The 21,206-nt window shown below is 41.9% G+C and overlaps 1 protein-coding gene across 1 annotated transcript in view; it reads right to left on the minus strand.

The window, feature by feature from the left end:
- btbd16 (BTB (POZ) domain containing 16) overlaps positions 1 to 21,206 on the minus strand; it is a 126,574-nt gene that overhangs the window by 46,243 nt on the left and 59,125 nt on the right. The window contains exon 12 of the mRNA XM_072239790.1: positions 20,167 to 20,258. Coding sequence (XP_072095891.1) covers positions 20,167 to 20,258 — 92 coding nt within the window. The remainder of the gene's footprint in view (positions 1 to 20,166; positions 20,259 to 21,206) is intronic.

The raw sequence follows: 21,206 nt of genomic DNA on the forward strand, positions 1-21,206 counted from the left end.
TACTTCATTAGAGCTTTGGCCAAAAAATGGACCAAACATCTGAATTCCACAGGCATTTTGTGCAGTGTGCAGGGAAAGGAAAGCATTTAACTAAATGTAACATCAGGGCCCAGGTCAGATTGAAATCATTGCAAAGCAGAGGAAGTTTCATTTGCTGGAATTATGCCTGCTATATAGGGATTTTGCATAGCAAACATCTCAGCTCTAGTAAGTTGCTGCAGGAGTTCTTCAGCCCAACCAAATTCACCAGATTTATCGTTGCCTTTTAAAATTGGATGTGGATGTTTGCTGATACCTGCAAAGTGTTCAATTCCTTTTTGCAAATCTTCAGATAAATGTCATTTTACAATCATTGTTGAGTCTAAAATCTAGCATTATCTACCAAATAGCACAATGGAGGTACCTTCACCAGAGGAACGTTCAACAACTCCCAATGAATTAGGGGAATATAGATAGGATCTAACAGAGATCAAATGGGTGAGCCAGTTTCAAAGGCAAGGAACAAATGAGAGGTGGAAGGCTTTTTAGAGTGTGATATCAGGAGTCTAGAAGCAGTATGTTCCTGTTAGAGTGAAAGGTAAACCTGGCAAGCTTAGGGAACCTTGGTCGACAAGAGATATGAGTCACTTGTCAATAAAAAGAAGGGTGCATATATCGGATTTAGGAGGTCAGGACTGAGTGAATCCCTTGAATACTACAAAAAGATTAAGAATGCTCTTAACAGGAAAATCAAGCCCCCTCAGAGATTAGCAGTGCCACCTAAGTCTTGAGCTGCAGAAGAAAGGTGGGATTTTAATCAAGAGCTTTCTCTTCAGTGTTTATGAGGAAAAAGTCATGATTGATCAAGACATAAAGGAAACAAATGGAGGTGTACTGGAGGACATTCATCTTACCAGGAAGGAGGTACTTGCAGCCTTACAGTACATTAAGTTGGATAAATCTCCAGGACTTGAGTGAGTGTATGCTATGATTTTCTTGAATGCTAGAGAAGAAGCTGTGGAGGCCCTCACAGATATATATTCAATGGCCATTTTATTAGGTATGGAAGTGGAACCCAGTGTGGTCATCTTCTGCTGTAACCCATCCACCTCAAGGTTGGGCATGTTGTGCATTCAGAGATGCTCTACTGCACACCACTGTTGGTACGCATGGTTATTTGAGTTACTGTCCTTTCCTGTCAGCTTGAACCAGTCTGACCATTTTCTTCTGACTCCTCTTATTAACAAAGTGTTTTTGCACACACAACTGCGGGTCACTGGATATATTTTGTTTTTTGCACCACTCTGAAAACTTCAGTGACAGTTGTGTGAGAAAATCCCAGGACTTTAGCAGCTTCTGAGATACTCAAACCACCCCATCTGGCACCAAAATCATTCCATACTCAAAGTCACTTTGATCACATTTCTTCCCCATTCTGATGTTTAGCCAGAACAACAAATGAACCCCTTGACCATGTCTGTATGCTTTTATGCTTTGAGTTGCTGTCACATGATTGATAAGATATTTGCATTCACAAATAGGTGTGCAAGTGTATCAGATAAAGTGGACACTAAGTATACTTTCTTCAACGTCACCCAGTGGTGAAACTTCCAAAGACTGGAAGGTGGGTAATGCTGTTTCACTGCTTAAGAAGAGTAGCAAGGGTAAGGCAGGGAACGACAGGCCGCTCAGTAATGGTGAAGTTACAAGAGGGAATTCTGAGGAAAAAAATCTACCAGCATTTGGATAGACAGGGTCTGATTAGAAGTCAGACTGTCTTTGTGCATGGGAAGTTATGCCTAACAAACTGTTCAGAGTTTTTGAAGAACTAACCAAAAAGGTAGGGGATTGGATTTACATTTTTGGACCTTAGCAAGGTATTCAATAAAGACCTGCATGGTAGGCCGGTCGGGAAGGTAAAGTAGATAGGATAGTGATAGAGGAGTTTAGCATGCTAGTCTTCATCGATTAGGGCACTCGAAGGGTCTCAGCCCAAAACGTCAACTGTACTTCTTCCTAGAGATGCTGCCTGGCCTGCTGCATTCACCAGCAACTTTTATGTGTGTTGACTGAGTATAGGAGTTGGGATATTATGTTGCACTTGTACAAGTCATTGGTAAAGCCGTACTTGGAAAACTCTGTACAGTTTTGTTCACCCTGTCACAGGAACAACATGGTTGAACTGGAAAGAATGCAGAAACGATTTATGAGGATGTTGTCAGGACCTGAGTTATAGGAGGAGGTTGGCCAGGTAAGGTCTTCATTCCTTAGAATGGAGGAGAATGAAAGGGTGAGCTTATAGAAACATTTAAAATTATGAGAGGCACAGATACAGTAACACTTTTCCCCAGGGCAGGGGAGTCCAAAACTTTTCCCAGGGCAGGGACATAGGCTTAGGTTAGAGATCAATTGCTTCAAAGGGGCCTGAGGTGTGGGGAAGGGGGGTGGTGGTAACTTATTCACACAGACAGTGGTGAGATATTGGACACCTGCCGGGTAACCACAGGCCAGTGAGCCTCACGTCAATGGTAGGGAAATTATTGAAAAAAACTCGAAGGAATAAGCTTTATGTGGAGGCAGATCGGAAGTGGTAGGTGGGTGGGGGTGTGTGTATCCTGCCTCACTAATTTGACTGTATTATTTGAAGTCATAACTAAGAAAACTAATGAAGACAGAATGGTAGACAAAGGTTTTTACAGACCTTAGTAAGGCATTTGACAAGTGTAAATGGGCCAAAAGACCAGCATAAACATGTTCGGTTGAAGAACCCATCTAAATAACTCTGTATTGTAAATTGGTCCCAGGTACCTCTACATCAAAGGTTCCCAACCTGGGGTCCGCAAACTCCTCGGTTAATGGTAGGGGTCCACGGCATAAAAAAAGGGTTGCAAATCCCTGCTCTACATGTTTCTGACTAGTTTCATTATGTTTCCTGGAACTCTGACAAACTTAACATGCTGGTTTGCAATGATGAGCCAGCAAAATTATTGTACAATGATGTCAGAATATTTATAATAACAAGCATAAAGAAGAACTTATGTTGAAGCTAAAATGAAACTTGTCTGCTCTTTATTAAACTGCTGTGGAAATAAATTTGCATTCCCATTTATGCTTTTTTTTGCAGTATCAGTTCTCTTCCTGGTAAGAACTGCTTTGTTCCTGCTGTGGGCTGATATATTTCAATGAAGGAACAATCTATTGACATGTTGTCGGAACGTTCAGAACTTGGTTCTTTATTTAACTTATGGGAGAACTTTCTTCATCAGTCCATCAATTTCCTTGCACAAAAAAAAATTCCCAGCCAAAAATCATTGAAAGAGTTCTGGGATAAGGATATGCTCATCAGAGATCTAAGTACTTTATATTTTTATTGTCGCCAAACAATTGATACTACAGCATACAATCGTCACAGCAATATTTGATTCTGCTCTTCGTGCTCCCTGGGGTACAAATTGATAGTAAATATTAACATTTTAAATTATAAATCATAAATAGAAAATAGAAAAGGGAAAACAAGGTAGTGCAAAAAAACCGAGAGGCAGGTCTGGATATTTGGAGGGTACGGCCCAGATCTGGGTCAGGATCCGTTCAGCAGTCTTATCACAGTTGGAAAGAAGCTGTTCCCAAATCTGGCCGTACGTGTCTTCAAGCTCCTGAGCCTTCTCCCGGAGGGAAGAGGGACAAAAAGTGTGATGGCTGGGTTGGTCATGTCCTTGATTATCCTGGCAGCACTGCTCCGACAGCATGCGGTGTAAAGTGAGTCCAAGGATGGAAGATTGGTTTGTGTGATGTGCTGGGCTGAGTTCACGATATTCTGCAGCTTCTTCCGGTCTTGGACAGGACAACTTCTATACCAGGTTGTGATGCACCCCAGAAGAATGCTTTCTACAGTGCACCTATAAAAATTAGTGAGGGTTTTAGGGGACAGGCCAAATTTCCTTAGCTTCCTCAGGAAGTAAAGGCGCTGGTGGGCACAGGTTAAACAGAGTGACGAGTTAAGTAAATAAATATATCTGTATTTAGGTGAATTGTCTGCCTTTTATAATAAAAACAACCTTATATCATTTAGCTTTGCTGTGGCAAAGACCAAAATTATCTTGCATAAGATTTTTTTGATAATTAAAGAAGACAATCAGAGTGGAGTTGATGGATATGTGAAAGAGAATGGGTTACAGGGAAGTTAATAGGAATGCTCTGTGAATCAGCATGGACTCGAGGCCAAATGGCCTCCTCAGTAGTAAGAAAGATGAGAACATTATGTAACATCATGGACCTAGGGTCCGCACTAAATGTGCTTGATAACCTATCAGACTCCAGATAGATGATATCTCTGATCTGAAAAGCCATCTTGATAAGAGCAAACAAGAAGCATCCTTTATTCTTTCTTGAAGAAGGCTTACAGCAATTTGCATATGCTAATTTGGGGCCTGATACCTGCTTGTCTCTGTCCCAATACTGGATGACTCTCAAGTCAGCATTAACACAACTGTGTGAGCCGCTTCAGGAATGTAGGGTATGTAAAAAGGAACAGAAATTACCTGAACTTGGAGCAAGAAAGTAGCCAAGTGTTCTAGCACCCCCTTATTGAAAGAATTGATCACCATCACACACTCTCAGTAGCAGTTGCTCACCCTCTGATTCTAAGTTTAGCAATGTCACTCTCTAGATGAGTTTCTTTAGCCAGAGGGTGGTGAAACTATGGAATTCATTGCCGCTGGCGGATGTGGAGGCAAGGTAATTTAAAATGGAGGTTGATAGGTTCTTCATTTGTAAAGGTGTATGACAGGATATATCAGTGGTGTGTTTGGACACCAGTATTTCACTAAAATTTATGTATATGAATACTAGGTTTTATACCCAAATACATAGGTTACTGTGTATGGAGAGAAATCCAAAAAGACAAATTAGAATATATCTTTTAATGTGAGTTATTAGGATCGTAGAGTAATTAAAGAAAGACCATAGATCACAAGTTAATGAACAGATACAAAAACAAGATGAAATGCTGGCCTTTGTTTCAGAGTATCTAGAATGCCAGGGCGAGAAAAGAAGTATGGCTAGATCTGATCTGGAAGGCTTTATTAAGTGTGGCGTACTAAAGATGAACAGGACAGTCTGATCAGAATAATCGCCCATTTGAGACTCAAAAGTTTTTTTAAAAATGAGTAGAATCAGTGAAGGCAAATTATCTTGCATGACAAAACAGAACAAGCAAAAACAATCATAAAATGAAGGTACATTCAGGAGTAAAAAAAAAGTAATTTGAATATTTCTTTTGGAGCTGCAAATGGTGCATTGATTGAAATTTTTCAAGACTCTTGTTTGTGGTCACCCTGTGGTAATGAATTCCACATCTCTTTGGACAGACATAGCTTATCCAGAGTCTTGATTGGATTTCTTGCTAAAAAGTCTCCAGCAATAGTCAGAATTGATCACTCTTCAATCTTTTTTTTACCCTGACCCTTACCTAGGTCAATCCCATTCAGCACAGTCCATTTTTTTATTCAAGTGGGAAAGATATTCAGCTTTTTAGTATCACATTTCATCTGCCACATTCCTATTCTTTCGCAAAACTTACACTCAGTGGCCATTTGATTAGGTACACCTGCTTGTTAATGCAAATATCCGATCAGCCAATCATATGGCAGAAACTCAGTACATAAAAGACATGGTCAAGAGGTTTAGTAGTTGTTCAGACCAAATGTCAGAATGGGGAAGAAATGTGATCCAAGTGACTTTGACTGTGAAATTATTGTTGGTGCCCCCACGGGATGATTTGAATAGCTCAGAAATTGTTGATTTCCTGAGATATTCACGCAGTCTCTAGAGTTTACAGAGAATGGCACAAAAAACAAGAGCATCCAGTGAGCGGCAATTCTATGGGTGAAAGTACCTTATTAATGAGAGAGTTCAGAGGAGAATGGCCACACCGGTTCAAGCTGACAAGAAAGTGACAGTAACTCGAATAACCACACGTTACAACAGTGGTGTGCAGAGAGCATCTCTGAATGTACAACATGTGAAATCTAGAATAGAATGGGCTACAGCAGCAGAAGATCACACTGGTTTCCACTCCTGTAGCTAATAAAGTGACCATTGTGTGTAATTGTCTGTAGTTGTCCTATTTGGCCCCCCTGACTCCATCAAAGTAATTACCAACAGTCTTGGTAACCTGTCCACCCTTGTCAAACCCCATGTTAAATCCCTTGGTATGATATCTGATTCCACTTTTAAGTTTGACAAGCAAGTTAATGCAGTAGTAAAAGCCAGTTTTTTCCAGCTTCGTACTATTGCCAAAATGAAGCAGTTTCTCTCTTTCAAAGATCTCAAGAAAATCATCCACATCCTTATATCCTCCCGCTTGGACTACTCTAATTCCCTGTATACTGCGATTAGTCAGTCGTCCCTGTCCCGTCTACAACTGGTCCAGAATGCTACAGCCAGGCTCCTGACAGATGCCCGGAAGAGGGACCATATTACTCCCATCCTGGTCTCCCTCTACTGGCTACCAGTACGGTTCAGAATTGATTTTAAGATTCTTCTGTTTGTTTATAAAGCCCTAAATGGGCTGCCCCCTCCCCTTATATCATAGACCCTCTAACTCCATATCTACTTCCAGGTCCCTCAGGTCGGCTGACTTGGAGCTCCTGGCTGTCCCGCAATCTAAACATAAGCTCGGGGTGACCGCGCCTTTGCTATTGTAGCCCCTAAACTGTGGAACAGCTTTCCCCTCCCTATCAGATCTGCCCCCTCCACCGACTCTTTTAAATTCAGGCTCAAAACTTACTTTTATTCACTAGTGTTTGAATCCTCCTGATGTGGCTGATTTTTGACTTGTGCCTATAAGCTGTTTGCCTTATTGGTTATGTTTTTGTTTCTTGTTTTTGTAATTTTAGCTATCTGCTCTGATCTGTACAGCACTTTGGTCAACATGGGTTGTTTTTAAATGTGTTACATAAATAAATTTGACTTGACTAATCTAATCACAGGACAATTTACAATGACCAAGTAATCTACTAACGGGAACGTCTTTGGACTGTGGGAGGAAACTGGAGCACACAGTGGAAATCTACACATTCACTGGAAGGATGTACAAGCTTCCTCCAGAGGACGCTAGAACTGAACTCCGAAGTCTGATGCCCCAAGCTGTAACAGTGTCGTGCTAGTGTCACAGGGGTGCTGCCGTGGCACCCCTATGATGGTAATCATACCAGTTATGTTCCAGCCTAACATTATTCCACTGATGTGTAATTGATGGGTAGACTTCAATAGCCAGCATCTAACAACATCTTCAAGGTCAAGTGCAAAATGACAATAAACCATTAAGGGAAAGACCCTTAACAGTGTTGACGAGCAGGTGGATCTTGGGGTCCAAGTTCATAGCTTCCTGAAAGTGGCTACACAGTTGAAAAGGTTGTTAAGAAGGCATATGGCATACTGGTCTTTATTAGTGGAGGCACTGAGTTCAAAAGTTACGAAGTTATGTTGCAGTTTTATAAAACTGTGCATCTGGAGTATTGCATGCAGTTCTGGTCGCTCTATTATAGGGAGAACGTCCAGGCCTGGAATAAGTTTACCAGGATGCTGCCTAGATTCAAGGACGTGTGCTGTAATGAGAAACTGGACAAATCTGGGTTGTTTGCTTTGGAGCAGCAGAGGCTGATGGGAGATTTGATAGCGGTTTATAAGATTGTGGAGGGCATAGAAAGAGCAGACAGACAGTATCTTTTTCCCAGGGTTGAAATGTCTAATACACTTAAGGTGAGAAGGAGCAAGTTTAAGGGAGATGTGAGGGGCAACACAGAGCGTGGTGGCTGCCCTAAATGCACTGCCTGGGCTGGTGGTAGAGGCAGATACATTAAAGACTTACCAGAGACGTTTAGATTGACACATGAATGTAAGGAATGGAAGGATATGGACATTGTGTGGGCAGAGGCGATCAGTTCAGTTGGCCATTTGATTACTAATTTAATTAGTTTGGCACAACATTATGGGCCAATGGGCCTGTTCCTGTGCTGTACTGTTCTATGTTTGATATTCTATGTTCAATAACAAATATTCCTTAGAAAATATTTACTTAGGGGAAACAGAGAGGCACAGCCAGTACAGCTCAGCTTAGCTTCAATTCTGATCGGGTGTTTCTGTCTGTGGTGTCCAGACGTTTCCTCTATGACTGTGTGGGTTTTCTTCAGGTGGTCCAGTCTGCTCCCACATCATAAAAGGTGTACAAACCGTAAGTCACTGGTTACCATAAAATGTCTCCTATATGTATGTAGGTGAATGATAAAATCTTAGGCAAAGTTATAAGAATTTCAGGAGAATAAAAAAGTGATTGCTATAATGGTTTAAATGGGTGCTTGATGAGCAACACAGACTAGATGGGCCAAAAGGCTAGCTTCTAAGCTATATGACTATGTCATTTTTGCCTTGATTTTTGCTGTGGAATGACTTGTACAACTCACTTGAGGGTTTTCTCAAAGTAAGGTACATTATGCAGACTCCATTTTCAGAGCAGAAGAATGACCACAACCCTGAGAATATTTATTCAAACCATAAGCAGTGCTGAACTCCTTGCAAAAACATGACAAGATTTACTGATAAAGAGACTGAAATATCATTCTCTGCAGCAAAAAGTAATGCCACGTTCAAAGAGCGAAATGTCTCACTCTTTAAGTTGATGACTCACCAGTCAGTCTCTTTTCCTCTTCCACTGCAGTTTCAACATGACTTTAATGGCTCATGATATTTTAATGAATAAGAATTTATGCCTGCACTTTACAAAGAACAAAACTCAAAGTTGTTCCATGTGTTTCATTAATTAACAAAAAACTACTGCAATTTAGCATGTAGATTGTAGAAATATGAAAAAAATAGATTGAGGTACGTTAATTATTTATCACATTATCAATGCAATGTGTAAGTGAGTACAAGGTCAGGACATTATCTACTATGCTTCACTTAGTAAGTACTTTCATCTGTGTGTCGTGAAAATCTGGTAAGCTGCGCTCATGAACATTAAAATGGAAAGTGAAAAAAAATCACAGATGGGGTTAATGTCCTTCTGGATATCCTTTGCAACACACACAAATGCTGGAGGAACTCAGCAGGTCATAGTATGACCTGTTTTGTTATGACTATATTGCTCACAAAGCAGTCCAATTCCCTCCCTAAATTTCCTGGTAACCTGTTTCCCCCACATTTCCAACAACTCTGCCAGATTCGGTCACTTGTCACACACAGTGACAGTGAATGGTGCTTTTCCATTAAAAGTGATTGCAAATAGTTGCAAAATAATGTGACTGATGCCACAGCTACCTGTGTTTCCACATTAATAGAAGACCATTCAATTCATCAGACACACAGACACATATACACACACACACACACACACACACACACACACACACACAGACACCCTTCCATTTTACTCACCAACCTCTTGCACTTGGGTCAGGTTATAGTAGCAACTAAACCTAATAACTAACATCACAAACACAAACCACTGGAGGAACTCAGCAGGTCAGGCAGCATCTATTGAAAAGAGTAAACAGTCAATGTTTCAGGCTGAGACCCTTCTTCAGGACCTTTATGCCACTTTTAAAGTTCTAAGTTCAAAGTAGAAGTTATTATAGTCATAGTCATACTTTATTAATCCTGGGGGAAATTGGTTTTCATTACAGTTGCTCCATAAATAATAACTAGTAATAGAACCATAAATAGTTAAATAGTAATATGTAAATTATGCTAGTAAATTATGAAATAAATCCAGGACCAGCCTCTTGGCTCAGGATGTCTGACCCTCCAAGGGAGGAGTTGTAAAGTTTGATGGCCACAGGCAGGAATGACGTCCTATGACGCTCTCTGCTGCATCCCGGTGGGATGAGTCTCTGGCTGAATGTACTCCTGTGCCCACCCAGTACATTTTGTAGTGGAAGGGAGAAATTGACCAAGATGGCATGCAACTTAGACAGCATCCTCTTTTCAGACACCACCGTGACAGAGTCCAGTTCCATCCCCACAACATCACTGGCCTTACGAATGAGTTTGTTGATTCTGTTGGTGTCTACCACCCTCAGCCTGCTGCCCCTGCACACAACAGCAAACATGATAGCACTGGCCACCACAGACTCGTAGGACATCCTCAGCATCGTCCGGCAGATGTTAAAGGACCTCAGTCTCCTCAGGAAATAGAGATGGCTCTGGCCCTTCTTGTAGACAGCCTCAGTGTTCTTTGACCAGTCCAGTTTATTGTCAATTCATATCCCCAGGTACTTGTAATCCTCTACCATGTCCACACTGACCCCCGGATGGAAACAGGGGTCACCGGTACCTTAGTTCTCCTCAGGTCTACCACCAGCTCCTTAATCTTTTTCACATTAAGCTGCAGATAATTCTGCTCACACCATGTGACAAAATTTCCTACCATAGCCCTGTACTCAGCCTCATCTCCCTTGCTGATGCATCCAACTATGGCAGAGTCATCCGAAAACTTCTGAAGATGACAAGACTCTGTGTGGTAGTTGAAGTCCGAGGTGTAAATGGTGAAGAGAAAGGGAGACAAGACAGTCCCCTGTGGAGCCCCAGTGCTGCTGATCACTCTGTCGGTCACACAGTGTTGCAAGCACATGTACTGTGGTCTGCCAGTCGGGTAATCAAGAATCAATGTTACCAGGGAAACATCCACCTGCATCGCTGTCAGCTTCTCCCCCAGCGGAGCAGGGTGGATGGTGTTGAATGCACTGGAGAAATCAAAAAACATGACCCTCACAGTGCTCGCTGGCTTGTCCAGGTGGGCGTAGACACGGTTCAGCAGGAAGACGATGGCAACCTCAACTCCTAGTCGGGGCTGGTAGGCGAACTGGAGGGGATCTAAGTGTGGCCTGACCATAGGCCGGAGCAGCTATCATGTATGTACATGTCAACACATATAGCCCTTTTTCCTGCCTGTATACCTAGCAAATCTATAGAACGGTAACTGTAAACAGGATCAAGAACAACAAACTGTGCAAATACAGATATAAATAAATAGCAATAAATAATTAAACAAGTATGAAATATCAAGATAGATTAGATTAGATTAGATTGTGAGGACACTCAGTCCTCGTTTATTGTCATTTAGAAATGCATGCATTAAGAAATGATACAATGTTCCTCCAGTATGATATCACAGAAACACAGGATAGACCAAGACCAAAACTGACAAAAACCACGTAATTATAACATAGTTACAACAGTGCAAAGCAATACCGTAATTTGATAAAGAGCAGACCATGGGCACGGTAAAAAAAATGTCTCAAAGTCCCGAAAGCCCCAACATCTCATGCAGACGGTAGAAGGGAGAAACTCTCCCTACCATGAGCCTCCTACGCCACAAACTTGCCGATGCAGCATCCTGGAAGCACCCGACCACAGTCCGACTCTGAGTCCGTCTGAAAACTTTGAGCCTCCGACCAGCCCTCTGACACCGGGCACCGAGCACCATCTCTGCCGAGACCTTCGACCCCGTCCCGGCCGCCAAGCAACAAGCAAAGTCGAGGACTCAGGGCCTTCTGCTCCAGAGATTTTGGATCACACAGTAGCAGCGGCAGCGAAACTGGCATCTCAGAAGTTTCACCAGATGTTCCTCCGTGCTCTCACGTCTGCCTCCATCAAATCAGAATCGTGCAGGACACCCTACTTGACAAATAACAGATATTCATCACTGGAGTGGCCGCACTAATAGAGTCCTTAAAGTGAGATAATCAGTTGTGGAAATAGCAGAAAAAGAATGAGTGTAGTTGTCCCCTTTTGTTCAGGAACCTGATGGTTGAGGGGTGGTGGCTGTTCTTGAACCTGGTGCTGCGATGGCAGCACCGAGAAAAGAGCATGGCCTGGGTAGTGAAGATCTTTGATGATTGATGCTGCTTCTCTACAGCAACATTTCATTTAGTTGTGCTCAATGGTTGGGAGGGCTTTCACCATGATGTACTGGGCCAAATCCATTACCCTTTGTAGGATGTTTCACTCAAACGCCTTGGTGTTCCCAAACCAGGCTGTAATGCAGCCAGTCAGCACACTTTCCACCACATATCTGCAGAAGTCTGTCAAGGCTTTTGATGACATACCAAATCTCCGCAGAATCCTGATGAAGTAGAAGTGCTGTCGAGCTTTCTTCACAATAATATTTATACGTTGGCACGTGGCCAAGTGGTTAAGGCATCGGTCTAGTGACTTGAAGGTCGCTAGTTCGAGCTTCAGCTGAGGCAGCATGTTGTGTCTTTGAGCAAGGCACTTAACCACACATTGCTCTGTGACAACACCGGTGCCAAGCTGTATCGGCTCTAGTGCCCTTCCCTTGGACAACATCGGTGGCGTGGAGAGGGGAGACTTGCAGCATGGGCAACTGCCGGTCTTCCATACAACCTTGCCCAGGCCTGCACCCTGGAAACCTTCCAAGGCACAAATCCATGGTCTCACGAGACTAATGGAGGCCTATAAATATTTATATGATGGGTCCAGGACAGGCCCTGAGATAGTGACACCCAGGAATTTTAAGTTACTGACCCTCTCCACCTCTGATCCTCAATGATTACTGGCTCACGGACCTCTGGTTTCCCTCTCTTCAAGGCTACAATCAGATCCTTGGTCTTACTGACATTGGGTGATAGGTAGTTGTTATTACACCAGTCAGCCAAATTTTCAATCCCCCCCCGTATGCTGATTCATCACCACCTTTGATGCAGCCCACAATCAGTAAACTTGTATGTGGTGTTGGAGCTGTAACTAGCCACAGAGTCATAGGTGTAAAGTGAGTAGATCAGGGGGCTAAGCACACATCCCTGTAGTGTTCCTGTGCTGATGGAGGATGTAGAGGAGAAGATTTGTCAATCTGAACTGACTAGGGTCTACAACTGAGGAAAAGCAGGATCAACTTGCACAAACAAGTATTGAGGCCCAGGCCCAATTGAGCCTATTAACCTCCCCATTAAATATACTCAGCAACTTGGCCTGCACAGCAGTCTGTGGCAATTCCACAGATTCACCACCCTCTGGCTGAAGAAATTCCTCTTCACCTCTGTTCTAATCATACAAGAGTATCTGAGCAATTAGAGTAGGATTTGGGCAGCCTGCCTCTAGTTCTGCTGAAATTACTGACGACATACCACATAGAAATACTTGAAAAATGTGGAGATTTGTACTTGTCCATGGGTAGATTATTAAGCTCCTGGTGTAGCTCTGAGCCAGGTGAAGTTTATGGTCCAGCAATTGTATAACACCTAGTAAGCTGCATTAACATTGTGTTATGTGGTGAGTAAATGAAAGTTTTGTTCAAGTAATTCTATAATACAAGGCATCAAAAGATGCAAAATAACTTAAAGCTGTTAATGGCCTTTGCTTCCTAAACTCCATCACAGTAGAATGTGTAAAGGAAAACAGGTAGCTCAGTAATTAAAGTGATAGATTGGCGATTTTTTTGTATGGGAGAGAGATCTGGAGTAGAGTGTGGATGAGTTTCAATGTCAATTAGCAGGCCTCAGCGAGGAGTAATAAATCAGCCATAATGGAAGGCAGAACAGACTTGATGGGCCGAATGGTCTAGTTCTGCTCCTACGTCATGGCCTTATGGCTCAAGCCATAGAGGGCTGAGCTTGGCCTTGAAAAATTAAAACACGGCACGTGAAATAACAGATGTCCATACGATAAACAGATAAGCTCCTTTGTCTGTGTAGTGCGTTGCTAATATTGGTGACATGACAACCAGTCCTCTTCCTGACATTCTCTTTGTTAAATCCATTGCCCTTCTCTTCCTCCTCTGTTACTTTGACTAACTTGCTTTCTCTCCTTCAATTCTGAATAAGGATATTCAACCTGTAATGTTAACAAACAGATCTCTTTCCACAGGTGTTGTTTGATTAGTTGCTTTCTTTCAGCATTTCTGTTTTTGTTTCGTATTGTAAAGGCACATATTTTGCCTCAATTCACCCAGCCTACGTCCTTTTCAAGACACAATAAGATCATGTAGGGTGGGTTTCTGTAAGACAAAAACTTTGCAGCAGTTGCCTGGGAAGCATCACCCAACTGCTTCCAATAAGATGAATCCCAACAGCATAAATGTCAGTGATGTTTCACTCCCCGATGAGTTCAACACCCTTTATAGTCATAGTCATAGTCATACTTCATTGATCCCAGGGGGAAATTGGTTATGCACACTTTGAAAAGAGAATAACACCACGCCTGTGCGAAACCCCACAGCAGCTGGTGACCCTGTTATCTCTGACTTGGAATCCAACATCAGAACATCCTTTAAGAGGGTGAACCCTCACGGTATGTCAAGTCCCAATGATTTACGTGGTAGGGCACTAAAAAAACCTGTGCTAAGCAACTGGTTGTAGTGTTCAAGGCCATCAGCTTCTCTCTGCTGTATCTGGAAATTCCTACATGCTTAAAAAAATGCATTAAACAAATGGCGCTCAGAAGAGCAGGGTGAGCTGCCACAACAGCTGTTAACCGATCGCACTCACAACTACAGTGATGCAGTGCTTTGAGAGGTTGATCATGGCTAAAGTTAACTCCCGTCAGAGCAAGGTCCTGGACCTGCTGCAATTTGCCTACCGCCATGACAGGTCTACAGCAGTGACAATCTCACTGGCTCTCTACTTGGCTTTGGAGCACCGAGACACGAGCAGGCTGCTGTTTAAAGATTACAGTTCAGTGTTCAACCATCATCCCCTCACTGCTAATCAAGCTTCAAAACCTGAACTCTGCACCTCCCTCCATAACTGGATCCAGAACTTCCGCTTCAGGAAACTACAGTCAGTGCAGATTGTCAATAACATCTTCTCTTCACTGACAATCAACACGGGGCCACCTTAAGGATGCATGCTTAGCCCACAGCTCTACTCTCTCTACACTCGTGACTGTATGACTAGAGACAGCTCAAAGGCCAACTATAAATTCACTGATGACATTACTGTTGTTGGCAGAATCTCAGATGGCAATGAGTCATACCAGAGTGAGATACATCAGCTGGATGAGCAGTATCATAACAACCTCATACTCATCATCAGCAAGACCAAGGAACTGATTGTGAACTTCAAGAAGGGGAATTCAGGAGAACACACACATCCTCATTGAGATGAACAGCTTCAAGTTCCCGAGTGTCAATATCTCAGAGGATCTGTCCTGGGCTCAACACATTAATGCAATCATAAAGATGTTATGCCAGAGGCTACGTTTCATGAGGAGATTTAATATGTCACCAAAGACTTGAAAAATTCAACAGATGTAGGTTGGAAAGCAGTTTGACTGGTTACATCACAGCCAGGTCTGGAGCCTCCAATGCACAGGACTGAAAGAGGCTGCAGAGTGTTGCAGACTGAGTCATCTCCATCGCAAACACAACCCTCCACACCACTGAGAACATTGAAGAGCCGGTGACTCAAGAAGATGGCACCCATCATTAAAGACCATCACTATCTGGGACTTGCCTTCTTTTGCATTACTACCATCAGGGGGAGGTAAATGAGCCTGAAGACCCACACTCAACACTTCAGGAAGAACTCCTTTCCCTCCGCCATCAGATTTCTGAATGGTTCATGAACTTATGAACACTAACTTATTATTTATCTTTTGTACTATCTATTTATTTTTGTAACTAATAGTAATTTTTATATCTTGCACTACACTGCTACTGCAAAACAACAAATTTCATGACATATGTCTGTGATAATAAATCCGATTCTGATATTTGCATGAAGATCCTTCAATGATTTCATACCAGATCCTTCAATGCTTCACGTTGATAGAGTGGAAGTCCTTGAGTCTAATGAACACTTCTGGATGTTCTGGGGATGTTTTCAATGATACATGCTGGGTTTCACGGTTTTGATTTAGCTCTGTGAGAAGCAAGTCAAAACTATAAACCCAAGCTTATTAATCTATCTAGTCTCATCACAGACTAAGTAAATAAGTCATCAGTTATCTTTCACTGAATGCATGAGTCTGCAAATGTCTCCGGCAGATCCCTAGAAGGATTCAAAGCAAGCGAGTTGGAGGTTAAGATGCATTTGATTGCCTCCACCAAATCCATAAGGCAGCATATACCGTTTCAGCAAATTACAAATATTTGCTATATGCCGATATGAGATCCCAAGGCTCTTGTCATTCTAGTTTTCAGATAGTGCAAATAAACGTATCTTGTCTGTATATTCTACATGCTGCACATTGCAGATATGACCCCTTTCCATATGTTTCTCTGTTAATCTCCTTCCTTCAGTTCTCCCGGAGGTCCCTGTGGATCCCTTTGATGTTCATCGTGATTACCATTCAAGTTCAAACAGGATACCATAACTAGTACCATTGCTGACTGATGATTCAGATCTGCAATCAGTTGTATACTCCAAAGTTTTGAAACTAAATTCCAATGCTTTCGAGTTAGTTTTCACCTCATTATCTATGAAAAAAGCCTTTCTAACTACCTCTTGAAAAATAACTAAAGTTGACTGATAGGTTTGTCAACTCTCCAACATGGCATCAAGCTGCAGTCTCCATCAACATCATGGCTCAGATTTAGTTTTTTAAAGTTTTTTTTAGGTTCATAGGAATGGTTCTGGAGACAGAAAGGAATTAGGGGTTAAGTCAGGGTTTAGGGACAGAGATTTAGATTTAGATTATGAGAAAACTCAGTCCTCTTTTATTGTCATTTAGAAATGCATACATGCATTAAGAAATAATACAATGTTTCTCTGGAGTGATATCACAGAAAACAGGACAGACCAAAGACTAACACTGACAGAACCACAAAATTATAACATAAAGTTACAGCCGTGCAAAGCAATACTATAATTTGATAAAGAACAGACCATAGGCACAGTAAAAAAAAAGTCTCAAAGTCCCGAGTCGATTGACTCCCGAATCCCTGATAGCAGGCGGCAAAAGGGAGAAACTCCCTGCCATAAACCTCCAGGCACCATCAACTTGCTGATACCTTGGAAGCTGCCAACCCCAGCCGACCCTGAGTCCATCCGTCCGAAAACTCCGAGCTTCCAAGCAGCCACTCCGATACCGTCTCCCGAGCGCCATCCCCTGCCAAGCGCCTTCGACCTCTCCCCGGCCACTGAAACATGCAAAGCCGAGGATTTCGGGGCCTTCAGCTCCGGAGATTCCGGTTAGCACACAGTAGCAACAGCAGCAAAGCAGGCTTTTCAGAAGTTTTCCAGATGTTCCGCTGTGCTCTCACGTCTGTCTCCATCAAATCAGGATTGTGCACGGTCCCCTACTTGACAGATAACAGATGTTCATCACCGAAGTGGCCGCGCGCGCTGTCGTCGCGCTGCCATCTTCTCCCCCCTCCTGGGATATGTGGGGAATTATTGGTCAGGATGGAGCCTAAGCTTCCACTCTGTGTTTGAAGGCCAGTGATGCAGACATGGGACATCTGTGGTTGGATGTCAGACTGGCAGACCAGTGCTGACAAGCGTTAGTGGCCCATCGTAGGGCCAGTGAGTTGCTGGCAGATTGCAGGGTTTGCGTTCTGTGTGGACAGGCAGAATGAGGACCAATGACCCCCTGGGTTCGGAGGATCAGAGCTCGAGGCCTAGTATTTGGGATCTCATCATTGGTGAGTCTGGAGTTCGAGGCCTAGTGTTCATTGATTGGCATGTCCCATGATCAATACCGAGGATTGAATCGGAAGTCAGTTGGATAAAGCCCAAGTAGGTGAATCCCTACAAGTCTGCTGGGGAAGCCGAAGGCCCAACGTCCGCGAGTCCATATCCCAGTACACTGGAGGGTCAAGGCTGGAGATGGCCTGTCCTGGTGTTGGAGGACTGCGTATGGGTGGGAGGGAGGAATGGGGCTCATTTTACAGATGTTGTTTTGTTGCTTGTTCTATTCTGGTTTGTTGTGTTCTGTGTTGTCCAGCCAAGCATTGTGGGCATACTATGTTGGCATCAGCCTTTTACGGATACCCTCTGATCCCATGTAGTCACTTTTTATATTTAAAACAACTCTACAGAAGATTTTATGGAACATTCAAGATATGAGTCAGAACCATAAACCATAAAACTTTCAGCAAATGTTTGACAAGTGGAGCAGAGCATTAATTAGGTAATTTGCACCAAGTTATTGCTCTGCTACATTTAGAAATCCTGGCAACTTGAATTTAAACCAGGCTAGCTCAATTCTAAGTGTGCCCAAGCCCTGCATTATTTACCTCTGTTTCCTTGACTTGTCATACATTTGCTGAAAGCTTTATGGTTCAGATTCATATCTTGAATGTTCCGTAAGATCTTTCTTAGTTTTGGTTTAAATATAAAACTTGACTGCAGGAGATATGAGGATATTGGTAAACACTGGTAGAATAAGCTGCAGGTAAATAGGTAAGTGGCAAGACCCCAACAAAGAAAACCATGTCACCTGATAACTCAAGGGAGATCACTTCCTCATGGGGACACAATGAAAAATAAACCACCTCAGATTTATGTGTATTCTTTCACAATCTCAACATCCACAGGATGCAAAAATAAAGAAAGGTGTAAGACTATAGATATAGGATCAGAGTTAGGCCACTTGGCCCAGCGAGTCTGCTTTGCCATTTCATAATGGCTGATCCATTTTCCCTCTCAGCCCCAATCTCCTGTCTTCTCGCCGATGAGATATGAATCAGAACCATAAGCCATTAAACTTTCAGCAAATATATGACAAGTGGAACAGAATAATAGCTGCTAAATAACAAAGAAAGGAGTTTGAAACTTGCAAGGGTGAATTGAAGAATAAGGAACAAGAATATCTAGAGGTGTTCAAGATAATGAGAGGCATTGATCATGTGGATAGTCAGAGGCTTTTCCCCAGGGCTGAAATGGCTAGCACGAGAGGGCGTAGTTTTAAGGTGTTTGGAAGTAGGTACAGAGGAGATGTAAGGTAAGTTTTTTTTTTACGCAGAGAGTGGAGTGTGTGGAATGGGCTGCCGGTGGCAGTGGTGAAGGCGGAAACAATAGGGTCTTTTGAGAGACTCCTGGATGGCTACATGGAGCTTAGAAAAATAGAGGGCTATGGGTCAAGCCTAGGTAGTTCTGAGGTAGGGACCTGTTTGGCACAGCTTTGTGGGCTGAAGAGCCTGTACTGTGCTGTAGGTTCTCTATGTTTCTAATTCCGGAAAAACTCTTGAAAAGAAAGTAAAGGATAAATTTTCAAGATATAAAAGCAGGAAAATAGAAAGTTAAGAATAATAGCAAGTGGAAAATAGAAACTTTATGAATCTAGTCATGACTGAACACAAGTGAATATTGGCTAGTAGATACCCAAGTGAGAGACGTGATGATATTTGAGGCATTGAAATGAAATGAAAATAACTAAAGCTCACCTCAAAGGAAGTTGACTACTAGAATCTAGCAATTTTAACATTGGGAATTTAATCTTTCTGAATGCCATCTGGTGTCAGTCAAGTGTTCTGGAGATTCTGGCATCCAAAAAATGTGATGCCATCAATTTGCCAAACACACTGATGAATTCTCACAGAAGTCAAGCAAGGAAATGAAAAGTATCCATGTTTAACTGGCATTTTAAACTAGCTTTTTGACAAAGAGTTTGATGCAACATAACAAGCTGAATTCTACAGGCACTCCAGGCCCCAGTACACATTACCATGTTCCTGTTTTGCTGGCCCTGGCTCAGGTTCCACACAAACCTTCATGCTGTAGACCAGGGGTTCTCAACCATTTTTATGCAATGGAGACGTACTATTCACCAAGGGGTCCGTGGACCCCAGGTTGGTAACCCCTGCTCTAAAGAGTGAACCAAATCCCAAACCATCAGGATTTCAGAAGAGAATTTTACTGCATGCTGTTGTTGCTATTGTGTACAATATAAGAATCCAAGTTATCTTAAAATTCAAGATGGATGATGTACTAAGGCTGTAGAAACTTTCAAATCCATCTGAACCCTAATATTGCAACTAGCATTCTGAAGCATACTGTATATTTTAACAGATACACACATTTACTTAAAGCTTAAAGAAACAATTCAAGACACTATAATAGTGAAGAGTGGGATAAGACAATTGACTTCAGAATATAGAGGTAATAAAATCATCAAGCGAACAAAAACCCTCAATATTTCTAAAGCCTGGCTTTGGTTTGAATTAAAAGGTAACATTTCTACAATAATGAATGAAACAGCACTGTTCAGTGATTCAGAGAGCTTGCTTACTTTCTGTTATTCCATGGAAACGGACGGACTGAAACACTCCAGAATACTTCAGACGAATTTCCTTATCTAGGTAGACTTCCATCTCACGTAAACTAAAGGGACAAAAGACATTTAAGTGAATACGGTAAGATTTTCTGCTCCATGAAAATATTACCTCCTCAATGGGAAGTAAAGAGTAAATTAAAAGAATTCTGATTCGAACTGAATGGCAAGACAACATAAAGTTAACTTCCACAGAAGTTTCTTTTGGGAAGAAACTTCTGAAACTTCATTAATAATAGTTTCTGGTGTTTAGTTTTTGCAAAATTTTGGGTAGATAGAAACAATAAAGCAGGACAAGTATTGATTGCTCTGAGAATTGCCTCTGCAGAAATGAATGGATGAAAATCAGGAGAACAATTTAAAACCAAAGCTAACTCCAGACTTGTTAATCAACAATTTATATAAAAATGTAAGAGATATAGGGGACAGATATTGAAGAGGGTCCAAAGCCACAACCCATAAAAATATGGGCCAATATCCAGGAAGTGGGATTAGACTAAAAAGCACTTTACCCATATGGTATGGACATGTTGCACACTGAATGGGGTCCTTCCTTATGCCAAAATTCTATGATTCCAACACTCCTCATCAAATCTGCCATAGTAATCTTAACAGAAGGATTATTTAGTATCAACATGTCAAGATAAATGTGAGTCAGGAAAACTATTTATCAATACATTCCATTCATTTTTTGAAGAATACTGGGAAGCAATAAATTGCTTTCCTTTTAGATGAGTGTAGTGCTTTAAAACAACTTATTCATCAAAATATGCTATAAGAATATAAACATTAAACACAGACGTTCTAAATAGGAAAATCATTAGCAAATTGTGATAACAGAATGCTATCCCACGAGTTACAAATTCTTGGAAATTTTGTCATAATCTTGTGAAAAAAGCAGTTTGCATCAATTTTTTCAAGAATTTTTTACAAAAATTTGCATTAGACAAATCAAAGGCACGACATAGAATTGGAGCTTTATTGCATCAGGAGCTTCT

This window comes from Mobula birostris, chromosome 21, assembly GCF_030028105.1.
Source record: "Mobula birostris isolate sMobBir1 chromosome 21, sMobBir1.hap1, whole genome shotgun sequence".
Lineage (NCBI taxonomy): Eukaryota > Metazoa > Chordata > Chondrichthyes > Myliobatiformes > Myliobatidae > Mobula > Mobula birostris.